Raw genomic sequence first — 22264 nt, forward strand, 5'->3', positions numbered from 1 at the left:
TGGTTTTAACTGAAGTCTGTGCCTTGGCGTGTTCATTTTAGCAAAGTAAAAACGTGAACGGGACTACATTGTCTAAAACTAGTCAGTTAACAAGGTGCGCTGCAGTAGAACGTCTCTAGTTTACCAAACCTCTTTTGCTCCTTGTATTACGTGTTTCTTTGGGGTTGAGGTTTCTTGTGGTGGTGGTTTGGGGGGGGTTGCGTTGCTTTTAACAATGAAAGTACTATGCTGGTAGGTGCATGTGTTTAATGCAGGATGCGCAATGCAGCTAGCTTATGCAGAGGAGTTGTACTCACCAGTGAATTGTTAAACAGCTGTGTTCTAGAAGGAGCTTTATAGATATTTGAGATACCTGTATTTATCCTTCCTTATTACGGTCACGAACTGAAGGTTCTCAGTATGTATTGTAGAACCAGTGAATAGCAGGACCTGTGGAGATCATCTAGGAGTTCAGAGAGCTGCCTCTGAAGCTAGACCAGGTTGCTCAGGTCCCCAAAACCTTCAAGGCTGTTGATTACTCAGCCTTTCTGGGTAACCTCTTCCATTCCATTTGACACATTTAAAGTGTTTTTTCCTGTTACTTAATCAGAGTTTCCTTTTTTGCAGCATGTACTTGTATCAGTTATGTATCGGTTTCATATATAGCTATATAAAGCTACTATAAAGTAGTTTATTAATAGAATGGTGTAAACTCTTAAAGCTGAGGTTTGAAAGAATTAGTATGCAGGTTATGAACTGTGTTAAACATAAATCTGCTAAACGTGTTTTCGATTGTAATATGAAGATCTAAAAACTTTGCTGGCACCAAATTATGACAAAGGGTGAGGTGGCAATAGGTCTGGAGGCAAATCTTGTGTGCTTTCTGATGTGGTAGCCAAGTTCCTGATGTGTTCCAGTAGCGCTTTTCAGGTTAATCACTGACTCTAATGAGTGTACACTAATTTCATGTAGAGTGAAATAAATCATTTTCAAATTTGAAATTATCATACAAACAGTTTGCAGCTGTAGCTGTCAGACTTTGATTGCTAATTAACTGCTGTGCATCACCTTTAAGGCTCTTACTCAACAAGCAGCGTCAAACAGTAACATCAAACTGGGGGTATGAATTCTTGCTAGTGTAAGAAGGGTCTGTGGGAAGCAGATTTTGATGGCTCTGCATGGTTTTCCTCTGTCACAACGGCTAGTGCGTTTCATATTGTAGGTATAGCACCACAATCATGATTTTGCAGTTAGTATTTGGGGAAGTTAAATGGGTTGAGGCTCTGTTTCTTGGTTGTTCGGTACTCTCCTTTCTTTGGGTGGAGGACATGGAAGACGAGTTCCTCTCCTGCTGGTGGTTGTGGACTGAAGCATCATTCTGTAGACTTTCATGAGCCCTCTGTCTGCAGTATGCAGTGTGGCCACTGTTCTGTTATCCACATAATGGCCTCAAACTGAAACAGGGCAAGTTCAGGTTAGATCTAAGGCAGAAGCTCTTCCCTGTGAGGGTGCTGAGGCCCTGGTGCAGGTTGCCCAAAGAAGTGGTAAATGCCCCATCCCTGGCAGTGTTCGAGGCCAGGTTGGACAGTCTTGGGCGAGCTGGTCTAGGGTGAGTCATCCCTGCCCGTGGCAGGAGGTTGGAACTGGATGATCTCAAGCTCTTTTCCAGCCCTATGGACTATTCTATGATTCTATAAGCTCTTGCATAGCTCTTGTGACTGGTGCTATGACTGACTGAAAACGCCTTCACCAGGCAGACTCCTATTCATCCGGTCCTGTCAACATGCACCAAATGGCCTGTTTTGTGGATTATGTGACAACTCTGGGAACAGAGCAACAACTACATCATCTATTACATATAAGCCTAGTAAAGCAGCTCATCTGTGACAGTGGCTTAATCCATGCCTTCTCTCAGTATTTGCAGCCTTCTCTCTGAGTGTGCGAGGGAAAGATAGCTTGCTTTCGAGGCGTGTCTATTGCCTGTGGTTTCACAGTGCCTATTTGGTCTTAAAAGTGGTATCAGTGCCATTATAGCTAAGCATACACTAATATCTTAAAGCTTTTAGGCGAGTTCTTGAGCATATGTAGACAATTTTCTTCTGTTGGTGCAGTTACTCCTGCAGGCTGAGATTGTCCTTGATTTTTCTGGGTTCCAGCTGCTTTTTATTGGGGCAAGTTATGAGAACTGCCTCAAAAAGAAGAAAACCTGAATTTTCTAGAATCCTTCTTGCAGGAACACTCTAATGTACTGCAGGAAATACAGTCTGGGGTACTAAAGCAAGCCGCTGAGCCAGTGTGGCAAGGAAAGAAGGGGGAGAAGTGCCTGAACAGATAAGAGAAATCAAGGTCCTTTGGAATCTCAGGATCTGGACACACAGTCTCCCCACTCAAAAGGAAAAACAGGAGTAGATCTAAAGTAGAAACACAAAAAGAAGTGCCTGTTCTGAGGAATGTCTTCCCTCTCCTGGGATGTCACTAGCTGTGTTCTCTAGGCTGTGCGGATTTTCGCCTACAAACCCGGCTATTCCCACCCCTCAGATATCACATAATATGTCTCTTTTCACCTCTTTGCTCTGTTGAGGTTGTTTTTTCTCAGCTCTGAACCACTCCTTGGCGTGTCAAGTGTTCTTTTATTTTTCCCATTCCTTCACCTTTCTTCTGAGGGTTTTGCTTTGTTATTTTAGCTGTTTGTAATTTCTCCTCCCTGTTTGCAGCTTCTCTGTTCTTTAGTCCTCTCATTTCCTATACAGATCTACCAAGCTCTCTCCCTTTATTTCTTCCCTTTGTTCATTTACCACCAACCTATCACTGCTTTCTGAATCATTGCATCTGCTTTGTCCTTTTGCCTTTTCAGTTGGGTTTTTTGTGTGCAGTTGGGTTTTGTTTTTCTGCTTCCCTTTACTTTTTTTCCCCCCACCCTAATAGTGTATTTTTTGTTTGCTCTTCTTTCTCTTCCACTACAGACAGAGCTGATGCTAATGGAAAAGTCTGTCGGGGTATATCTTTAGAAGCTAGTGCCTTGGAGGTCTCCTTTTTGGTGGTGGTACACAATTCAGGTGAATTCTAGATTAATAATAATTTAAAAGGCTTGAAGTAAACGTAAGAAATAAGAATAAACCCCAGAAGCAAAGGGCTAGGGTACTAATCTGAAGACTTGGGCTTAGTTCCACACTGCACTGGAAGCCTATTGTGATCATGAGCACTTCTGAGCTGGGTTTGCACCAATCTTTGCCTCTTACTTAAACCTGTACTTGAGTTCTCCATCTGTAAAATGCTGAACACCTTAACTTCTGCTATGGTGGTAATGCTGTTCTTCGCCGTAATATATATTTCACTTACATGGATTAACTGTTACATGATACCAAACTGGGAACATAGCATTATCTTAAGGAGATGGGCAGCGAATGTAACCCATGCCCTACCAAAAAAGCATTATGCTGCTCTGTGTTAGGGACTCACTCCAGCAGAGTATCCCTTGAAATTGCTGTGAAAATAAGGCAAAGGAATCAAAGCAAGCCTTGTGTCCCTGTTCTGGAAGCAGTTCTTGATGGAAGATGTCTTTTCTGGTTCATTTTCACCAGCTAGGGTAGTAATAAGTAGCTAAAATACTAGGGAACTTTGCATAATGGTTTTGATCAAAATGACAAACTGCAGCTGTTTTTAGGGGATGGTGAAGTTACTGCATTAAAGTTACAGAAGGAGTTCTTACTAAAAGGAAGTAATTGTATCTTATTTAAAGTAACAATGGGAAAAGGAATAATGGCATTCTAATACTAAAGCAACGCATTTAAGTGCAGTTTATACTGCTGAATGGAGCTTGTTTATATCATCAAATGAATAATTATTGAGATCTTAGAGGGGGGTCCGGTATTGCTTAGAAAACTTTGTGTTCCGTTTGCTTTTTTGTCAAAAAAGAAAAAGAAATGGGCCTGAAATGAGCTGCAAAATATGAAACGTTCAAGAAAATTATACGCATAACACATTCCTCTTGCTTTCTAACCGTTCTTGCCTTCCTCATTTGAGACCAAAGAGAATGAGAGCAGGAACATTACAGGAGTATTAGCTGTGCGTTACAATGCTCCACTGGGAATTGATTCTAGACCTCTGTGGGATCTTTTTCACCCTTTCAGCACTTACCCTGCTGCTCCATTCCTGTGCTTCATGCTGCAGCTGTACTAGGATTAAACTGACCTGGAATTTGCAACTGTCATTGAAAGTGAGAATTGTACTCCAATGAAGCATAGCAGTAACAGGGAAGTATTTCCTAAGCCCGCATCTACCTGCTGCTGTCCAGAGGTATGAGGGGATGCTGGTGCACGCACGCTGATGAGAAATGGGGATTCTTGAGGCCCGAGCTGGTTTGCAGTGGGCAGCTTTCAAAGCTTCTGTCTGTTCTGCTCTGAGCTTCCGTTAAGCACCTGTAAATGCTGGTGAGATAGTCAAATTTGGGTGCGTTTTCACAGGGATGATAAAAGGCATTTCCTTGTCACCAAGGCACTCTAGGATTTCAAAGCTGGTTGTCAATCAGCTTCAGCAAGCAGGACCTCAAGTGCATTTTAAGGGAGAAGGAGGAAATAAGAAGGAAGATTCTATGAATTCATTTAACTGACTGTCTTTTGGAAGTGGTATTTTTATAAGTCGTGATAACATGGACGACGTGAACAGAGATGCAAAGGAATAACTGTTCATTTATGGACTTAGCCGCCATAGTGGGCCCCTCACTGCAAGAGGGACATTGAGGGAAGGGCAACAGAGCTGGGGCAGGGCCTGGAGCCCAAGTGTGATGGGGAAAGGCTGAGGGACCTGGGGGTTCAGTGTGGAGAAGAGAAGGCTCAGGGGGGACCTGATGGCTCCCTACAACTGCCTGAGAGGAGGATGGAGCCAGGAGGGGCTGGGCTCTGCTCCCAAGGAACAAGGGATGGGACAAGAGGAAAGGGCCTCAAGCTGCCCCAGGGCAGGTTTAGATGGAGCTGAGGAACAATTCCTGCCCCAGAGGGTGCTTAGGCATTGGAACAGGCTGCCCAGGAACGAGGCCTCGGTGCCATGGGTCAGTGGTGGCCTTGGCAGTGCTGGGGAATGGTTGGACTGGGTGAGCTTCAAGGGCTTTTCCAACCTGGTTCTGTCTATGAGTCTATGATCTGAAAAGTAGCTTAAAGGAAAGTTGGGTGCTCTTAAGCCATAGAGGTGAAACCAGCATCTAATTGGAACAGAAAAGAAGTTTTTCCCCCTAAGAAGTTGAATGAGCACACTTAGTACTAATGTTTTACCTAAGGAAATGAAACAATGGAAGTGAAAGCAAACAGCTGTACAGTTCCACTTTGTAAAGATCACGGCTTCCAGAAAGCTGTAGAGCCAGAGGTACTCTCAGAAAAGGGGTTTCTGAAGTCTGCTTTTCAGAGGTTCAATAAGTAAATAAATTAATGTGTGTTCTGGAAGGCTTGATTGATTGCTGTTTGCATCAATAGGAGATGAAACATTCCAGCAGTATTTAGGTTTCTTCTGTACAGGGGAAAGTATAAATCCGGACCCAGGTAGCACAATTCCTTCCTATCCAAATTAGTAGGACCATTGAACAAGGAAGCAGAGAACGATACTTCAGTTGAAAGCAAATGAATTCAAGAGATGCTAATGTGTAATTTTCATTTAAAGACGACCAAAATATTTGGGAAGGAAACAAAAGGCTGCCTTTGACAGTTAGCTGGCTATAATGCTTTAATAACGTATTTGTACTTTAAATGTTCTAATTTGGGCTCATTTTGGAACGCGAAAGCTTGGGGTTTTTCACCAGTGCGGTGCTTTTCTGTATTGCTCTGTAAAACGGGCCATGAATTCTTGCAAATGGGAAGTGCTCTCCTAAGTGCAGGAAAAGGCACATTTCTTTTGGAGCCAGCAAAACCAGGCTGTGCTTCTGCAGGCTCCTGGTGTCAACAGGAGACAAAAGAACTGCAAAATCACTGCACGAGCATCACTAGCTTCAATTGATTGTAGACCTTTCCTGAGAAAGAAAACAGAAGCTTTAAGGACTGGACATTGAGATAAAACTCATAAAAGAAATACTGAATTATTAAAAACCAAATACCCAAAATCAGTGCAAAAGAGAACCTTTTTCTTGCATGAATGACCAGTAGAATTAAGCCGAGAAGGTGAGGCAAATGCACTGCTAAGAGCTCCCTGTGAAGTCAGATGGAAATGGCAACAATGCTGGTTTGATTGCCATAGGCTCAGGGTATGTGGAATTTTCTAAATATTAGGAAACCAAAGAGAATTATTTTTTAGTGGAAAAAACAAAAACAAACCCCAAACTACAAATAAAGCTAGGAATAAAACAGAGATATGATTACTTTTCATCTTTACTGGTGAATTGCTTGATGTAGAAGAGAGTTGAGCTGTGACTGAAAGTCTAAAAACATGGCAAATCCAAAAAGAATGTTAATTTAAGGTGTTTTCCTATTGCTCATAACAACCCCATAGCACTCCTATATTCCCTTTCTTTCTTTAAGCAAGACTAGTATCATAACTCTCGGAAAAATAGAATAATGCCCAGATAATTTGTTCTATTTGTGGGATAATATGGGGTGTTTTTTTCCCTCACAAAGATGCATGTAAGCTTTTCGTTTGAATGGAAGGAGAGCCCCGAGGTTTCATTCAATATTTAATGTTTGGGTTTTATACTCCTCCTAACATGGGCTAATTCAGTCAACGTCGTATTTTTGGATAGTAGAAGAGTTCAAACATGACACTTCCATTTGGGCTGCGCAGACAGGGACTCTCGAAGGGTATTTAATCATTCAGAACCAGAAAGGTTTCTTGAATTTTTAAACGCGTTTCATTTTCTGTTTCACTTAAATTGTCTTTAACATTTGCAGAGAGCCCCTTGAAGGCTCGAAAACTCCAAGTTTGCATGAGGTTTAAAAAAGAAATAATTAGGGAGCATTAGTGTATGTGGAGACCTATTAGAGGCCAAAAAGGTGCTGTTGGAGTGTGAAGATACTCTGATAATTACAATATAGGACTTGCTAAAATGATTAAGTCATATAGGGATTATTTGTTTTCAAGGACCTGGAAACCAGATTGCCAAAGAAGTTTTGTTGCCTCCCACAATAGTATGAATATTTAAAGAACACATATATATATACACACACATATATATATATATAAAAACTCCCAAGTTGCAGAAGCGTTGTTAATTACTGCTACTGAGAGAGGGGAATTAAAACTAAGAGGATAGTTTGTTTTCCCATACGTTGAGATGGATGTTCTTGGAATGGCTTGGGAAGTACAGGCTAAAGAGAGCTCGGTTTGTGCTGCTGAGAACCTTTGGGAAAATCCATTAAAATAGCAAAGTCTAAGCATTGTAAATGTGGAAAGGAACATTACCAGCTTCATGATGGAATGTGGTATAGCCTAGCTAGTGTGGTCCTCAGGGGACCTGGACAGAGAGGGGAAATGAGGAGTATCAGAAGCAGAAAGTTCAAATAGAATCATAGAATGATAGAATGCTTTGGGTTGGAAAGGACCTTGAGATCATCCAGTTCCAACCTCCTGCCACAGGCAGGGACACCTCACTCCAGACCATGCCCCTGAAGGCTCTGTCCAGCCTGGCCTTGAACACTGCCAGGGATAGGGAATTTACCAGTTCCTTGGGCACCCTGTGCCAGCACCTCGGCACCCTCACAGGGAAGAGCTTGGGCTTTAGATCTAACCTGAACTTGCCCTCTTTCAGTCTGAACCCATCACCCCTTGTCCTGTCGCTGCAGTCCCTGATGAAGAGTCCCTCTCCAACATCCTTGTAGCCCCCTTCAGACCCTGGAAGCTGCTCTGAGGTCTCCACGCAGCTTCTCTTCTCCAGGCTGAACAGCCCCAGTGTTCTCAGCCTGTCTTTATCTTTAAGCTGTGATTCCATTCAGAAAAATGCCTGGAAAAGTTTGTGTGTTTTCTTCAGACTTACCACTTGTGTGTTCCAGGAATGCATGTTTTGGCCTAGGTTGCTGTGTCACATCTCACTGACAGGCCCCTGAGGTTGATGGCAAGATGTGTGTCACGTCCCCTGGGCTTTCAGTCAGTGCAGGGACTTGGGAAAACAGATGAACCTTCATTGTTTAACAAACAGCAGTGAAGAGAAGGTATTTATGTACTTCTGATTTAAATGTGCTAATGACAGTTGACATGCTGTAATCTCTGAGCATACCAGCGAGGTGCTAATCTGCTTGTGTTTGTCTGGTATTTCACTTGTAGTTCTGGTTTCTTCAGCAAGGACTTTACTATTACCACTGTATGAGTGTTTTCCCAGCCCACTAAAGAGGGGTGGAAATTCTAACTAAAGCAGTTAACCCTTAAAAGATTGACTATTCAAATCTGCCTCTTGACAGCAATACACTGGATTCTCAATTTAGAGTTTATTAAGTACTTGTTGCTAAACAATTTAATAACAATGCATTATGAGAATACAAAGGCATTTCCCACACTTTGGGTAGAAAACTGAACGTGGGATCTCTCTTTCTAATTTGTCTTTCCTCTGTTCTGGCATTTGCTGGCTGGGAGGAACCTCACACTACACCCAGTTTGGCTTCTCCGTGATTATTACTTCCAGGCTTGGTTTTGTCTAGTCCAAACGGGGGTGGTCATTGAATATGATTAATTTAATTGGGGGAATGGTCAAAACATATTTTCTGTCTGGTTTGGGAGTGGAAAGTTTCTTGGGGAAACCTGCGTAGAAACGATGCAACGATTCATTTTGGATTCTCACTGTAACCATTTGCTAGGCAGGGGGGTTGGAACTAGATGATCTTAAGGTCCTTTCCAACCCTAACTATTCTATGATTCTATGATAGCAGTTGTTATTAGCACATCCGGTGGTCTTTGGAGTGTATTCTTTGGCTTTGTCTGTGTGAAGTGTAGTTGTGTCTAAGTTTACACCTTAAATGAATGATGCAAGGTATGTTAGAGGCAGTGGTTCCACACGTAGACATGCCAACGCTTCAGATCATGCTTTCCTTTCAGCTCCAAGCGTTTTTCTCCAATACAGTCACTTAGGCCAGCATGCATTAGCAGTGGCTGTATATTTTTGTGCATTCAACTTTGCTATCTTCTTATGTAAACGATGTGCAAAACCATTTTCTACCTGTTTAGGCAGGGGTGTCCTTAGAGTGATAAACCAGGCTGTTTGGTTGAAGAGTTTACCTGCTTTGTTTGGTAGATGATACTTTCCAAATGCAATAGCTAAACCGCTACCCCAGTGTTTCAGTTTGTTCTGAGACTTTGGAATCACAGCTGGTGAATAAGAATTTCCTTCACTTTTCTCCCACCTACATTAAAGGTACCTTCTCTGTGCCGTTTTCCCATAGGGATGTATAATGGAGTTCATCAAAGTGAAAAAAGTGAGTCACACCCTCACTTATTTACTCCTGTAAGACAATAATGTGTTGATAGTTACCCAGCCGCGCTTTCCTTGCGTTAGATCATGCAAAAAGCTGGGAGTTTAAAAGTCTTCACAGGCTTGACTGCAGGTGAAAAGAAAGAAACTACATAGCTACTACCTGGTGGTTACTGTCTCAGTTAATGCTGTTTGATGCCTTTTAGCTCCAACGAGCAGAAATGTTGTTGCTCTATGTTTCCTGGAGTATTTCATTATAGAAATCACGAAAAGGAAGCCCTGTTTTCATGGTATAGGGAGTCAAAGGAGATTATTATGATTAAAGTAGCACTTTAGATTCTAAAACTTTGTCTACCTAGTTTCATAGGCACAAGTTATCTAATGCAAAAACCTAACAGCAAAACCTCAGCAAAAACCCCAAACCCAAGTGCTTTCCCATCTCTCTGCTTTGTAAATAAAGCTTTCTCACTATTGCTGCCTGGTGATTTCAAGATGCTGACTGGCCCATTTCACTCTATTTCTTATATAAGGTTTTGTGTGTATCTGCTAGACTGATGACTATGTTTCAAGTATAGGATCCCCTGCCTGCTCTGCTTTCCTTTCCAGCCCTTGGAACTGGAGTTTCAAGTGTTAGTGGCACTGGGCTAGCTAACAGCAGAAGACCTTTTACGGGTGCACTGTAACAGTAATTTGGACTCGCTCTAAATGGCAGGCTGGCTCTGATGGGTCTATCAAAGAAGAGAGGGTTCTTGACAGCAGTGTCATCTGTAGGAGTGTTTTAATTACTGATTTGCCTTAGCTAAAGCTAAGAGGGGTTCCATTAGGAGCCCAGTGAAAGAGATGAAAGCCCTGCATTCCCCAGTTATATATTTATCCAGGTAGTAGGATACGCTCCATAATAAACTATCCTTCAGTTGCCCAGCCCTGGGGATCTGCAGTGCACATCGGCTCCCTTCTAGCCAATGTAGCTGGGTTTCCTTCCCATGGACTGTATGCACTGAAACAACGGTGGTTTGGGTTTCCATCATCCCAGGTGGTGTGAAATATTCCAGTATATCCACAGTTGGATACAGCCCAGACTTCCGAAGGAAAGGAGAACAAAAGGGAGCCTGAGACAGTTTCTCAAGAGAGCCATACTATTGCCTTTCCAGCCTTGTTCCATAAAGAGTAGCTCTTAAGCATACTCTGTTTGTGTGACAGGTTGAACAATTGGCAGTTGCCTCTGAAGCAGACAAAAGGTTTATTTCCTTGCTGAGAATGCAGGACATAGACAGGGCAATCCTATATACAAAAAATTGATGACGAAGCTAAAACGTACCACCTTTTTCTTGTGGGAAACAAGGTCTTTTCCATTGTTAGATGACGCTGAAATCAAAGCTTATGTTGTTCTGACGTCGATACTTTTGTTAACTTCCTCGTTTGGCAGATTTTCCTGTGGGTGAAAGCGATGTGTCTGACACCAGAAAGCAGTGGTGGTTTAAAACTTCTGTGTATGAGGTAATTGTGTGTGTGAGGGGCATGGAAATCTTCATTAAAATCTCTACAGAAGGTGTACACAAAATGGGATACAGGTTTTTACCTGTTCTTGGTATTCCTTTCATTTCAACTACTGCATGCCTTGCTGTCTCCTCCCAGGTCTAGCAGCTGTGTATTGCTGCATAGCACAATATGAGATTATAATAATGCTGCCTAGCACAATATGAGGTCAAACATGGAAATGTAATTATTTTGAATTAACTTCCTGTATCCATAGCCATGCATCAGGTTTATTTTCTGAGGAGATGTATAACCACGTTTCTGTCTGTCTAGTGTGAGAAGCAGAGATGGTCAGCGTCAAGTATTCATCCCAAGCACAAGGTTGCTCATGATCCCTTTTCCACTGTCTTTAGTGACCGGATCTGGTGTCTAACTTCTAGACACCAGATACACGCATACCCTTTAGCTGTCCTTAACAAGTAATAAAGAATCTGAGACGTTGCTTCACTTGTTAAATTCACCAGTGAGCAGAGTTCACTTGTGTGAAAATGCTTATGTCTGCCTTTGTTGGCACCTTAGCTGTCTTCGGAGCTTAATTTAGTATCTCCCTGGGTGAGCAACTTCATGGGAGGTAATCAGAAGTTTGATATCATGGCCTTAGGGAGTGCATTTTGTGTCCTTAATTGGTCTACATTCCACCTGCACGGAATCTGACTTAAGAGACGCACAGGTTTTTGCAAGGTAAGCATCCCTGCAATTCAAGCCTAGAATGTTTGTCATGTCATATTTGTGCTCTGTTTATTTATATCTGCTTTACGAAATCCACTGTGTCCGTGTACTTAATACTTGGCTTTTATCTGCATCTCTTTCATCTGCGAGATCATTCATTTCCATCTTTTCACAAACGTTTCAGTAGTATTTTTTATCTCATTTGAAATGTAAAGTAAAAAAAAAGAGCATTTCTAGTTTTTTAACCACTCTCTCCAGCTATTTACAGTGACCATTTTCCACAGATGTGATTCACCAGTAAATAAGCAGAAAGTAAGTAAAGAATTCTCACTTCTTCCCAGCAAACTGCATTCAGAGGATGAGAAGAACACCTCCCCTGGATGAGCTGCAGCCGCCTCCGTACCAGGATGATAGTGGTTCTCCTCATCTTTCCTGTACGCCTTCGGAAGTCGGAGACAGTAAATGTGAATTCTCCCAGTGTAGCAACAGTCCAAGATGTTCATATAAGTGCCCAAGCGAGGGAAGCACGGGACACGAAATAGAAAGCTTTCATAACAAAGGATACGAAGAGGATGTACCAAGTGATAGCACGGCTGTCCTTAGTCCAGAGGTAAATAAAACCAGCCGAGTGTTCTGAAGCGTCATGCAGTGATGCTGCTCCTCAGCATCCTTTTGTTACCTAAAGATGACTGCACAGTTACACGAACACTGATATTGCACCTCATTCGTTTAGTTTGTTAGAAATTATTAAAAATAGGATTTCTGCTTGTAACACCCCATAATGTAAAACATCTTGGGGGGGGGGGGGGGGGGAGGGAAGGAAGCGTTACAAAGACTTCTTTTAAATTGTTAATGGTAGTATAGAGGTTTGGTCCACTTAATTTTCCTTTTCTCTGCTATGAACTGTAAAGATACCCATTTATTTTTACTATGAGGAAATCCTATTTTCTGACATGTGCTTCCTTGACAAGTCTTTTAACAGCCAGTTTCTGCACTGCTACCAGTGGTAAGGCTACATTAGTGATGTCATGTGCAGAAGGGGCTCTTTTTGGTACACATTTGTCTTTTGCCTCTTTTACCCAAAGATTTGAAGTGCATATTAGGGCTCAGTCCTGATGTGTCAGCCGTTGTTTCTATTTTAGTAGACCTCTTGGGAAGCTGATGTTGCATACCTGCGGTGTTGATGCAACACGTGGAAGGTGCAGCTGCAACTTCCTCCAGGTAGCTAGCGCTCTGTATGTACCTGCTGATGAGCTAGGACCAGAATCTGTATGATCTGCATTACTGGGGAAGAAGCGTGTGTACATATGGTCCTCAAACCCTAACAGATTGCAGCAAATCTAATCCTAGTTCTTCCCGTTTTGTGTCACACCAGTCATTAATGTAGGCATACTCAATAAGAGCTGAGAATACTGCCAGCTTTTTTTTATAGCCACTCAACAACTTGAAGAATAAAGCTTTCAGAGGAACAAATCCCAGTGGCAGTGTAGCAATTGGTTTAAAATAAAAACATGACATTTTTAAATCCAGAAGGTTTTATTACGGTATCTATTCATGTACACAGAATCATAGAATCATAGAATAGTTAGGCTTGGAAAGGACCTTAAGATCATCCAGTTCCAGCCTCCCTGCCGTGGGCAGGGACACCTCACACTAAACCATATCACCCAAGGCCTCGTCCAGCATGAGCCAGTGTATCTTTGATAATACACAGGAAATACATTTGGTTTACATCCCTGGAATAGCTTATGAACAGTAGGTTGACCTGCACTTGTAGGTATTTTGTGTTTCAGTATAGCTATCAAATTACCTGTTGTGACAATGTAGGGCATCTGTATTTTGTTCAGAGTTTGCAGTGACGATAAACGTTCTGAATTGTAAGTTTGAAGTGCAGCTTCAGGGCTGATGCTGTTTGCAGAAGGTTCAGGAAGTGTGTTCAGGACAGATGCATCTTACACAGTTCCAGTAAAAGTACATTAAGAAAACCATGATAACTCTTGGCACGTTCATAGAAGCTTGTGGAGTGCAGCAAGAGCTACACGAGCAAGTAGGTGTTGGCATTCCTGTATTCGCTGCCGGGTCTCGCCGTGCTCTCAAGTCACTAGTCAGCTCTTAAACCACTCTAATAATAATGTTCACTTCAAAATGAGTGCATCCTGGCACTGGAATGAGGCAGTTCTATCTTGTAGCAAATGTATCTGCGTTTTAACATGTTGGGCATAGAGAAGAGATCAGAAGTGGATCCCAGTTTAACGTGAGCTCTGTCTGGTTGGCTCCTGGCTTTTGGTAGTATTGGCCAGGTAAAGGCTTTTGAATTTTTCTTGGCTGCTAGTCGGCTGTCTCCTCTCTTAAGTGCATAGTGTCTGAAAGGAATAAGATGACTGTAGTCCCTTCATATTGCTTAGGGAAAGCCATATATTTCCATGCTAATTTTAATGATAGAATACCATAAATAAATAAATAAATAGCTGGGTTTTTTTTCTTCCTCCTCTTCAGGATATGTCAGCTCGAGGATCGTCTTCACAGCTTCCTAAACCTTTTGATCCTGAGCCAGTAGCTAAATACGGCACACTGGATGTGACTTTTGACTATGACTCACAGGAACAGAAGCTTTTGGTGACAGTGACAGCTGTCACAGACATTCCCACTTACAGCAGGACAGGTGGAAGCTCGTGGCAAGTACACCTAGTTCTTCTCCCTATAAAGAAGCAGAGAGCGAAAACCAGCATCCAGCGGGGACCGTGCCCTGTCTTCACAGAGACATTCAAATTCAATCACGTGGAGTCAGAGATGATTGGGAATTACGCGGTTCGCTTCAGACTCTACAGCGTACGGCGCATGAAAAAGGAGAGGGTTGTGGGAGAGAAGGTTTTTTACTTAACCAAATTGAATCTTCAAGGGAAGATGTCAGTGCCAGTGATACTGGAACCTTCTTACAGTCTGTCTGTGAGTATCAAATGAGGCAGGATGAGAATGCAGTGCTGCACAGTGTCCTGAATTCTGGGAGAAGAGTGTGTATATTTATAGAGTCATCACATCTGCTCTATTTTCTTCAACAGTGATAGCACTGTGTTAGCACAAGGATCATTTCCTTAGAGCTTCTGTAAGTACGTTCACTTTCCACCTGCAAAAGCTTCCCGTATTTTTCCTTCTAATTACTTAGAAATTTCCAGTCAATAAACACGGGCGTAGTGGCAAATGTATGTACGTATGTCAGCATGCAATTACATATGTATTTAACAGTAGAATCTTTACTTTGCTACCCACAGCATTTCAATCGGAAAATAAAAACAGGATAGAGGGGAAAGAAAAAAGCCATGCTAGTGAGCGCGCTCCGTGTGCTGCAATTAAACCTTGGTTGCAATAGGTATTTTCCAGTCCAGAGAGAAAGACAGGAAAGGGATTTTGAAAGCACAGAGCCGTTTTTAATAACTTCAGACTAGAACCTTGTAAATAATTGATTCCTGGTTCTAAAGTGAATGATGGTGGGAGCAGTAGTTCAAACTGAAAAGGATTTTTTTATGCTGGAAAAACCCCTGCCTACCTGATGAGCAGCATCTTTTGTCCTTGCAAATAATGTAACGTTTTTAATAAAGCAAAGCACCAGTAAGGGTAAACTTTGGTTTTACTGTCCAGAACCTTAGAGCTCTATCTGGGCAGCGATCGGCATCTCCTCTTTCTTTGTTGTCGATATTTAAGCATGCTTTTGTCCAGAAAGAGGATGTTTGTGATGTTGTCAGGGTTTCCTGCAGTAGGACTGCTTGGATGCTCATGGCTAAAGAGCTGCCTATGTGCTAAATAATGGAGTTTTGAGGGGAAGAGGAGGTGATTTAGCAAGGGCAGCCTTATTTGGGCATTTTGTTTGGGTGGTTTGTAGGGGGGGTTTAAACTATCAGTAAAAGGGGAGAAGGGAAAGAAAGGAAATTTGGTTTTTTTTTCAGGTGAAATAGCGCAAAACAATGCAAAAAGGTTGGATCGATTGTAATGGCGATTCCATTGAAGCTGAGTATTGCAAAAGGCACTCAAAATAAAATGCCGTTTTATTTAATGCCTAAAAATCCATTCATTAGAATTAGTAAAAGCTGAGGCTGAAACTTGAATCTGAAGGAGGCTCAGCTGACAATAGAACAGCTTTTTTATGATACCTTAAGAAGTACAAATCGCTGTGTTCCAAGGGGGAAGTGGTTCACCTGCCTAGTGTGAATGCCCCAAATGCAGAGGTTGCTGGTTTTACAGCTGGGATAAAAGCCCCCCATGAAGCAAATCATTGGATGTTCCAAATGTACTTGATAAATCTGTGTGTGTTGTCAATAGATGCTTGTGGAACATTCGCCAAAGCCAGCAGAAGAGGCTAGCGAATGGGCCAGGCTGTTGACCGATTGCTGTATTCTCTATGTGCATTGCTTATTCTTCTGAATTATTTTCTTGAGCTTCTGTGGCAGGGGGGAGTTAAAACAAATTCCAGAAGGCATCAAAGATAAGAAGGTTGATATCTGTGTTCTGTGGCAGCGAGGGATGGCACGTCTGCACTTCTTTCCCCTCATTTTTGAGGGGTAGGAATAAGAATATTGATAAGAAGTGAAAGGATCTCCCAGAGTTTGTTGTTGTAATGGGGTTTACGCAGGTCTACCTTAGCCCTAGCTATTGCTGGAAAGGAACCTTCATAGTCTTGATAGCTTGAATGAGGATCCGTGGGGATTTTGGGAACCTTTGAAAATTCATTCACATCCAAGTTCGTAGGTATTTTTCTATTATTATTTATAGCGTATATCATATTTTTTTTGATGAGCAGATTTGGACCAGGATTTAACATATAGTTATTTTGCAAGAGTGTTAAAATGCGTTGTGTTTTTAGGGTGTATGACTGGAAGTGCAAGGCATCCTGGGTCACCTGTATTCAAGCCCTTGGTCTTGCAAACAGCCAGGTCATCCTCTTGTGAGTTTTCATCTGAAAACATCAGGTTGTTTCATTTCCAACCTGAATTTCTTCACGGCCAATTTCTCACCATTTGTTCTTATGCCAGCATGGGCCTTGAGCTTCATTAGTTCTTACCCTTCTCAAGTGTTTGCCTCTGGGTCTGTTTATGCACATCGCTCATACTCCTTTTTAACTGTGCTTCTGCTGGAGTAAACCAGCAGTCTTTATGTCCAACTCATCATAAGCGCCAGGCAGGAGTTATTTAACAGGAGCAGGTAAGTGCTGTTTCTGTTTGCAGAGATCCAGTTGTTTCGGGATATTTACAATTACAAAATCCACCATGGGGTACATTGTAAATTCTGAATTAGATTTTAGTATTAAAGTTCAGTATTTTTGCAGTGACACCTTAGAGCCATACACAAGGCAGTGTGGTTAAAGCTAAAACAAGGCAGTGTGGTTAAAGTTAAAACAAGGCAGTGCGGTTAGAGGCAGACCAGTGAGTTCAGTGCCTTTCAAACACAGTGGCGTGCTCACGGGAGGGGGGGCCCGCAACTCTGGTTGTTGTTAAAACGTGGACAAGTGCACATCGTGGGGAGCACATGGCACTTGTATGCTCCTTAAATAGGTTTCAGAGCTACACATGGCTTCAAAGTTACAAGTATATTCAGAAACCTTCCTCACTCGATGTCACCCTGTTCCTCACCTTCCTACATTGTGTATAATGTCTTGCATTAGCAGCTATTATCCCCATCTGCAGTTCTCCCACATCACGGGGAATTCCTCCTCGGCTCCCTTACGTTTATCACACTCTGTCTTCCAAGTTCAGCATATGTTTGAGTGAGGAGGAAACGGGACTAACAAGGGCTAGCCAAAGTGCTTGTCACTGTTACCCGAGACAGTCTCCCTCTTAGATTTGATAGCAACGAGCCGTTGGATCCAGAGTTCATGGAAGGTGTGTGCGTTGTGGTTTCGCATGTGTGTAGTTTGCTTAGGAGGATGCTTCCAGAGACATTTTCCTTTTGGTGCAATGGCAGACAAATTTTTGTTCACTTGCCTTGGAGCTTAGAATCACTTTTGATGCTTATTTTTCTTCAGGAAGTCTCTGTGGGCCTGTGTTCAGTTGTTCTTCATTCTCATCTGAAGAAACTTTCCTGCCAGTGAACAGCAGCCTCCAGTATGAAGTGGTTATGAAAACACATAAGCAGTTTATTGGGTGCAGTCTGTTTGGAAAAGAGCAGAGAAACAAGCGTAATCCCCTTCGCCATCCCAGAGGTTGCTTTTTTGGAGCAACAATCAATCCTGGGTTTTGGTTTTCGATTGGTTTTGGAAGTACCAGCCCTTGGAATTTGGATGACCGCAGCATACCTCTTCCTGCTCAGCAAACCTAGGAATTGCTCATGCTGTATTGTCAGTAACAAGACCTTTACAGTGGAGAAGAATTCAATGTCATCCTCTTTCTTTCTGTAGCACTCTCCATTTGTAACATAACGAACTCCCAGATGCGCTCCCCATAACAAAGAACAGGTGGTGCAGGCAATCATAAGTCCATAAAGGATTATTTTCTATATCTTTACTGTAAATATCCAGAGTGTCTGAGCATTATTTTAGTGACAGTTTTCTGAGTGAAGGCATTTATGAATTGAATGTGTAAAAATACCCTTGGGCGCACACGTGTGTACTCTCCACTTTGAGGGCGGTGGTTATCACCTGGTATATGTTAGTTTATGTGTTGTGTTCCAGACATGATATTACTATATTGAGCATAGGACGATGCTTTTCAGTCTCCAAAATGTCCCCAGTCAACTGAGAGGCCGTGAATAACGGTTCTAGATTAAATCAGAGTAACTCTCTTGAGCAATACTCTCTTTCCTCAGAAAGCCAATCCATCAGTGACAAACATTGTCTAGAATTACATGTCTGGGTTTGATCACCTTTACAAAAATAAAATGGAAGAAGCTCATATATATATTCTCTCTCTATGTATGTATTCTTTAACTTAGGAATCCAGATGAAATACCTGTTTCCCTTAGAGTTAACTGAATTTCCTGACTGCTCTGTTTGATAGTAATCTGAACCGTTTGCATGCATGTGTACACACAGGCATCTTCTCACTTTTGTTACTGCCTTTCAAGTAACCAAGAAAAAGGCAAAGCACAGAAACATTCTGTTTGCAGGTTTGAGCACCCTTGGGCAAAAGCCGTGTACTGGTTTCCTCCCATTTATATCCAATGGGGGAAATTCCAACCAGAGACATGGCACACACAGATGAAGTTATTACTCTGAAGGTTTATAACTTGTTTGTGGAACCTCTTAGTTTTTGATTTACTCACTGGGTGCTGATTCTTCTCATGGGTTTTGCAGTGTAACAAAATGGTCTTCATTAGCATTATTCCTTTTAAACTAGACCTTTGTCTTCCTTTGTATATTCACTTCCTTTGTAAATCACTTCCTTTGTATATTCAGGCAGCCTGTATTTGATATCAGATAAGCATTTCTGTTCACAGGTTGTCTTTAGCAAGGGATCCTTTTAGTTTTAGTGAGTTAGCCTCTTGTCAGGCTTGGCTCTCGTATTGTCTGACCGTGTGCAGCATCTTTCACAGCCTCTGTCCTTTGATTTGGGTTACTCAGCTGTCAGCTGGCGCTAGGAGAATCCAACTCTTGCCCTTCTTTGTGATGTGTATGATAGCTCTGAGAACTGAAGCAGATCCCTCTCAACTGCGAGCACCTGTTGAACCTCTTGGACTGGGGGGTCAGACATGACCCGAACAAATCAAAAGGGGTACCACCAGCAGATGGAAATAGAGCTGGGTGAACTGTTAATCACAAATAGTTGCACTAACAAATGCATTACAAACCTATCTTTAATGTTACGGATTAGTGGAAAATAATTGCATGAAAGTACAAAAATTGGATTGTTTGCCATTGATCTCCCCGCCAAGCATAGAGAATAACTGCATCTGGACAGCACATTGTCACTTAAAGAAGCCTGTGGCCTTGGAAGCTGGCCCCTAGTAACATCTCCGTGGTCTCACAAGGTTGACAGGAGTAAGGAGAGGGGGAGGCAGGGGTGGGTCTGGGTGGGAGCTGTTGACGTGGCTTCCTCAGGAGCGCAGGTTGAAACGTCTGCATTTTGTGTCGGATGCTCTCAACTAAATTGCCAGCACAGACATCTGAGAGCTTTTAGGGCTTGAATGTTTCTTCATGCTACGTGTCTTATCTCAGAAAACAGAACGCAGTAATAGAAGGCCTCTTTTCCTCCTTGCCCATGGCAGTGTAAAAAGCAGGTAGACTTTTGTGGTGTAAACCCAGCACTTTTGCAAATGCTGTGAACTCCCTTGTACGTTCATTTCCAGGTTTGCCCCCACTACTGCTCACGTGTGCTCTGCGACTTTCAAGCCCGTGAAGTCCATTTGTCATGAGGCAGGGAAGCCACAGGAGTCATTTAAGTGCAGTCAAGAAGAAGTTTAATTTAAACCCTTAATTTAACCCTTAAATTAAACCCTTTAAATGTTTCCCTTTCGATAGAGGTTTAACGTTCTGTTGTGCAGAGCTGATCATATTAAAAACTTGTAGACACAAAGTGCTAATAGCAAATTCTCCTGAAATACGAAAAGCAGCACAGAAACCTTGCTGTGAACGTGGTCAAAATGCTTTAGAGAAGCAGAGTTTGGGTTAAAACTCACTATTTTTTAAATGTTTAATTTTATGATGAAATTATGGTATTCTAAAGCTTGAGAACAAACCTGATTCAATAATACGGTATTGTTCTTAGAAAACACACAAGGGCTTTAGTTCTTAATATTAAATTACTTCGGAATGGGGTCAGTATCATCATGTGTCTAAGGAAGGCTTGTAGGTTTGTACAGGCCAGTATCTACAGTAAATTAAAGCTGCGCATAGAACTGTTAAGGTGTTAGTCCCTTGGCTGCAGTGAATTAAGGAATTAATTACTTTTCATTTCGTCTCCATCTTCCCGTGTTTCATCTGTGAGAAAACAACGTGGTTTGTAAAACTCTGCATCCAGAAGGTTTTTTTTTTCCCCTCAAGAGTAAAAACTAAGTGAGAGCAGGAGCTTCTGATGAGAAAAGGGAATTTGTAGCACTTCAGCTACTCTGATTTTCAGCTACATTAATCATAGCTTAATAATCAGAATAAGTCTATACTGGAGGTGAGTGAAATCAGTACAGACCGGGTCTATTTGCTAAGGAGTTTTACATTTGAATTTGTGACTAGGAAATCCTGGTAATGTTTAAAGCACGCCACTCCCCCCAGAATACATCTGTTTGTTTCCTAAACTCAGGGTGCGTAAGGAAAAAATCATTTGAACGTTTCCCTGAATGTCTGTGATTTCACTTGGCCTAGACACCAGTGCTGTAAAGTGTCAAGTACAGGAATAAAAATGTGCATTCTGTTAATTGGAACATCTTTACTAGATGTTATTATTAGCCTTAGTAATAAGAACTGTTACTTGATTTGTCTCACTAAATCTTTTTAACCAGTTTGAAAGAGCATAATGAAAGAGGAAAATGGAATTATTTACCACTCATCTCTCTAACGAGCATAGGGAGTAACTCCATCTGGACAGAGCATTGTCATTAAAGAAGGCTGTGGCCTTGTTATGGAAAACATTGATCCATATTAATTTGAGGATCATGTGACCCTTGAGGTCTGCCTTTAGAAACAAACAGTTCATACATCCTGTAGGTATCAGCATACAGAAGGAGTATCAATTGTTTAATATAAGGAACTAGCTTGAGTATCGGTCCTTGCAGCTCTTCTGTGAGTTAGTGGAAACAGAAGCAGAAGCAATGAGGACCTGAGGCTGACATCTTTGCAAAAGCATCAAAGTGTCCAGTATAGCACCTAAGTGGGATTTAGATGCCAGAATTCAACATTAGAGAGCTCCGTTCTTTGACATTCCCAATGATTTCGCATCCCTGTGTTTCCAGGGCTGACTTCAGGTGGTTTAAGTTCTCTTTCCCAGGAATGATCTTGGGGTTGGTTTTTTTTTCCAGAAGTTATTGTGGCTTTGAAACATGTTGTTAGAAAGCATTGACTGCTTCAGCCACTAATGAGGGATGTGGAGCCTCTAGGTTTGTTCTTCTCCTCCTCCCTGGCTCGCAGTGCAGGAGCAGAGGATGGGCTCCAGGCTAAGAGCTGGTCTGGAGCCTCTTTGGTTGCCTGGGTGCTCTCATCACCTCAGCAAGCTTTTGCCTCCAAGTGGAACAGTAGCTTCGGGGTTCCGCACTGGTGATTAAGAGAGAGAAATACTTTTATCTAAAATGCTGGAGACCTGGATTCAGTTCTCTCGTTTGCCTGCTGGGATTCAAATTTCCTTCCCTAACCTCTCGGTTGTATTGATAAAGAAGAAGAAGAAGAAAGTAACGTGCAAAAAAAGTCCTTGACGAGATTTAGTGGTATAACATTAACATTTAGAATTTGAGAGAGGCATTTTGACAAGGAACATGCTGTGAATCAGATTTTTGTTGCTGAAGGATTGTCAGCAAGGTTTCATCTTTCCTGTGTCTATTCTGAAAAGCCAAGAGGATCAGATGGTCTCGCTTTGTAAGCCTATGGAGGCATGATTTTAACCTGTGCGTTGAGGGAAGTGAACTTTTAACTGCCCTCGGAGCATGGCCACGTTAATCCCTGTGAGTAACTCCAGTTGGCTTAGGAGCAGAGTTTAGGAGCAGAACTTCAGTCTATAGGAAAATAACAGTAGGACATGAATATGTAAGTAACAAATACCCTGTTTCCATGGAATTTTGGTGAAGGAAGACAAATAAGTA

At 42.0% G+C, this 22264-nt stretch overlaps 1 protein-coding gene across 7 annotated transcripts in view; it reads left to right on the forward strand.

The window, feature by feature from the left end:
• The window catches only part of SYT14 (synaptotagmin 14), a 75938-nt gene that overhangs the window by 44812 nt on the left and 8862 nt on the right, over window positions 1-22264 (forward strand). For all 7 annotated transcript variants that reach the window (XM_061478802.1, XM_061478801.1, XM_061478803.1 and 4 more), the window contains 2 exons: window positions 11899-12167; window positions 14054-14503. In XM_061478802.1, the coding sequence (XP_061334786.1) occupies window positions 11899-12167; window positions 14054-14503 (719 nt within the window). The remainder of the gene's footprint in view (window positions 1-11898; window positions 12168-14053; window positions 14504-22264) is intronic.

This window comes from Pezoporus flaviventris, unplaced genomic scaffold, assembly GCF_033815535.1.
Source record: "Pezoporus flaviventris isolate CSIRO_AGI_PZ_B2104156 unplaced genomic scaffold, CSIRO_AGI_Pfla_v1 ptg000132l, whole genome shotgun sequence".
Taxonomy (NCBI): Eukaryota; Metazoa; Chordata; class Aves; order Psittaciformes; family Psittacidae; genus Pezoporus; species Pezoporus flaviventris.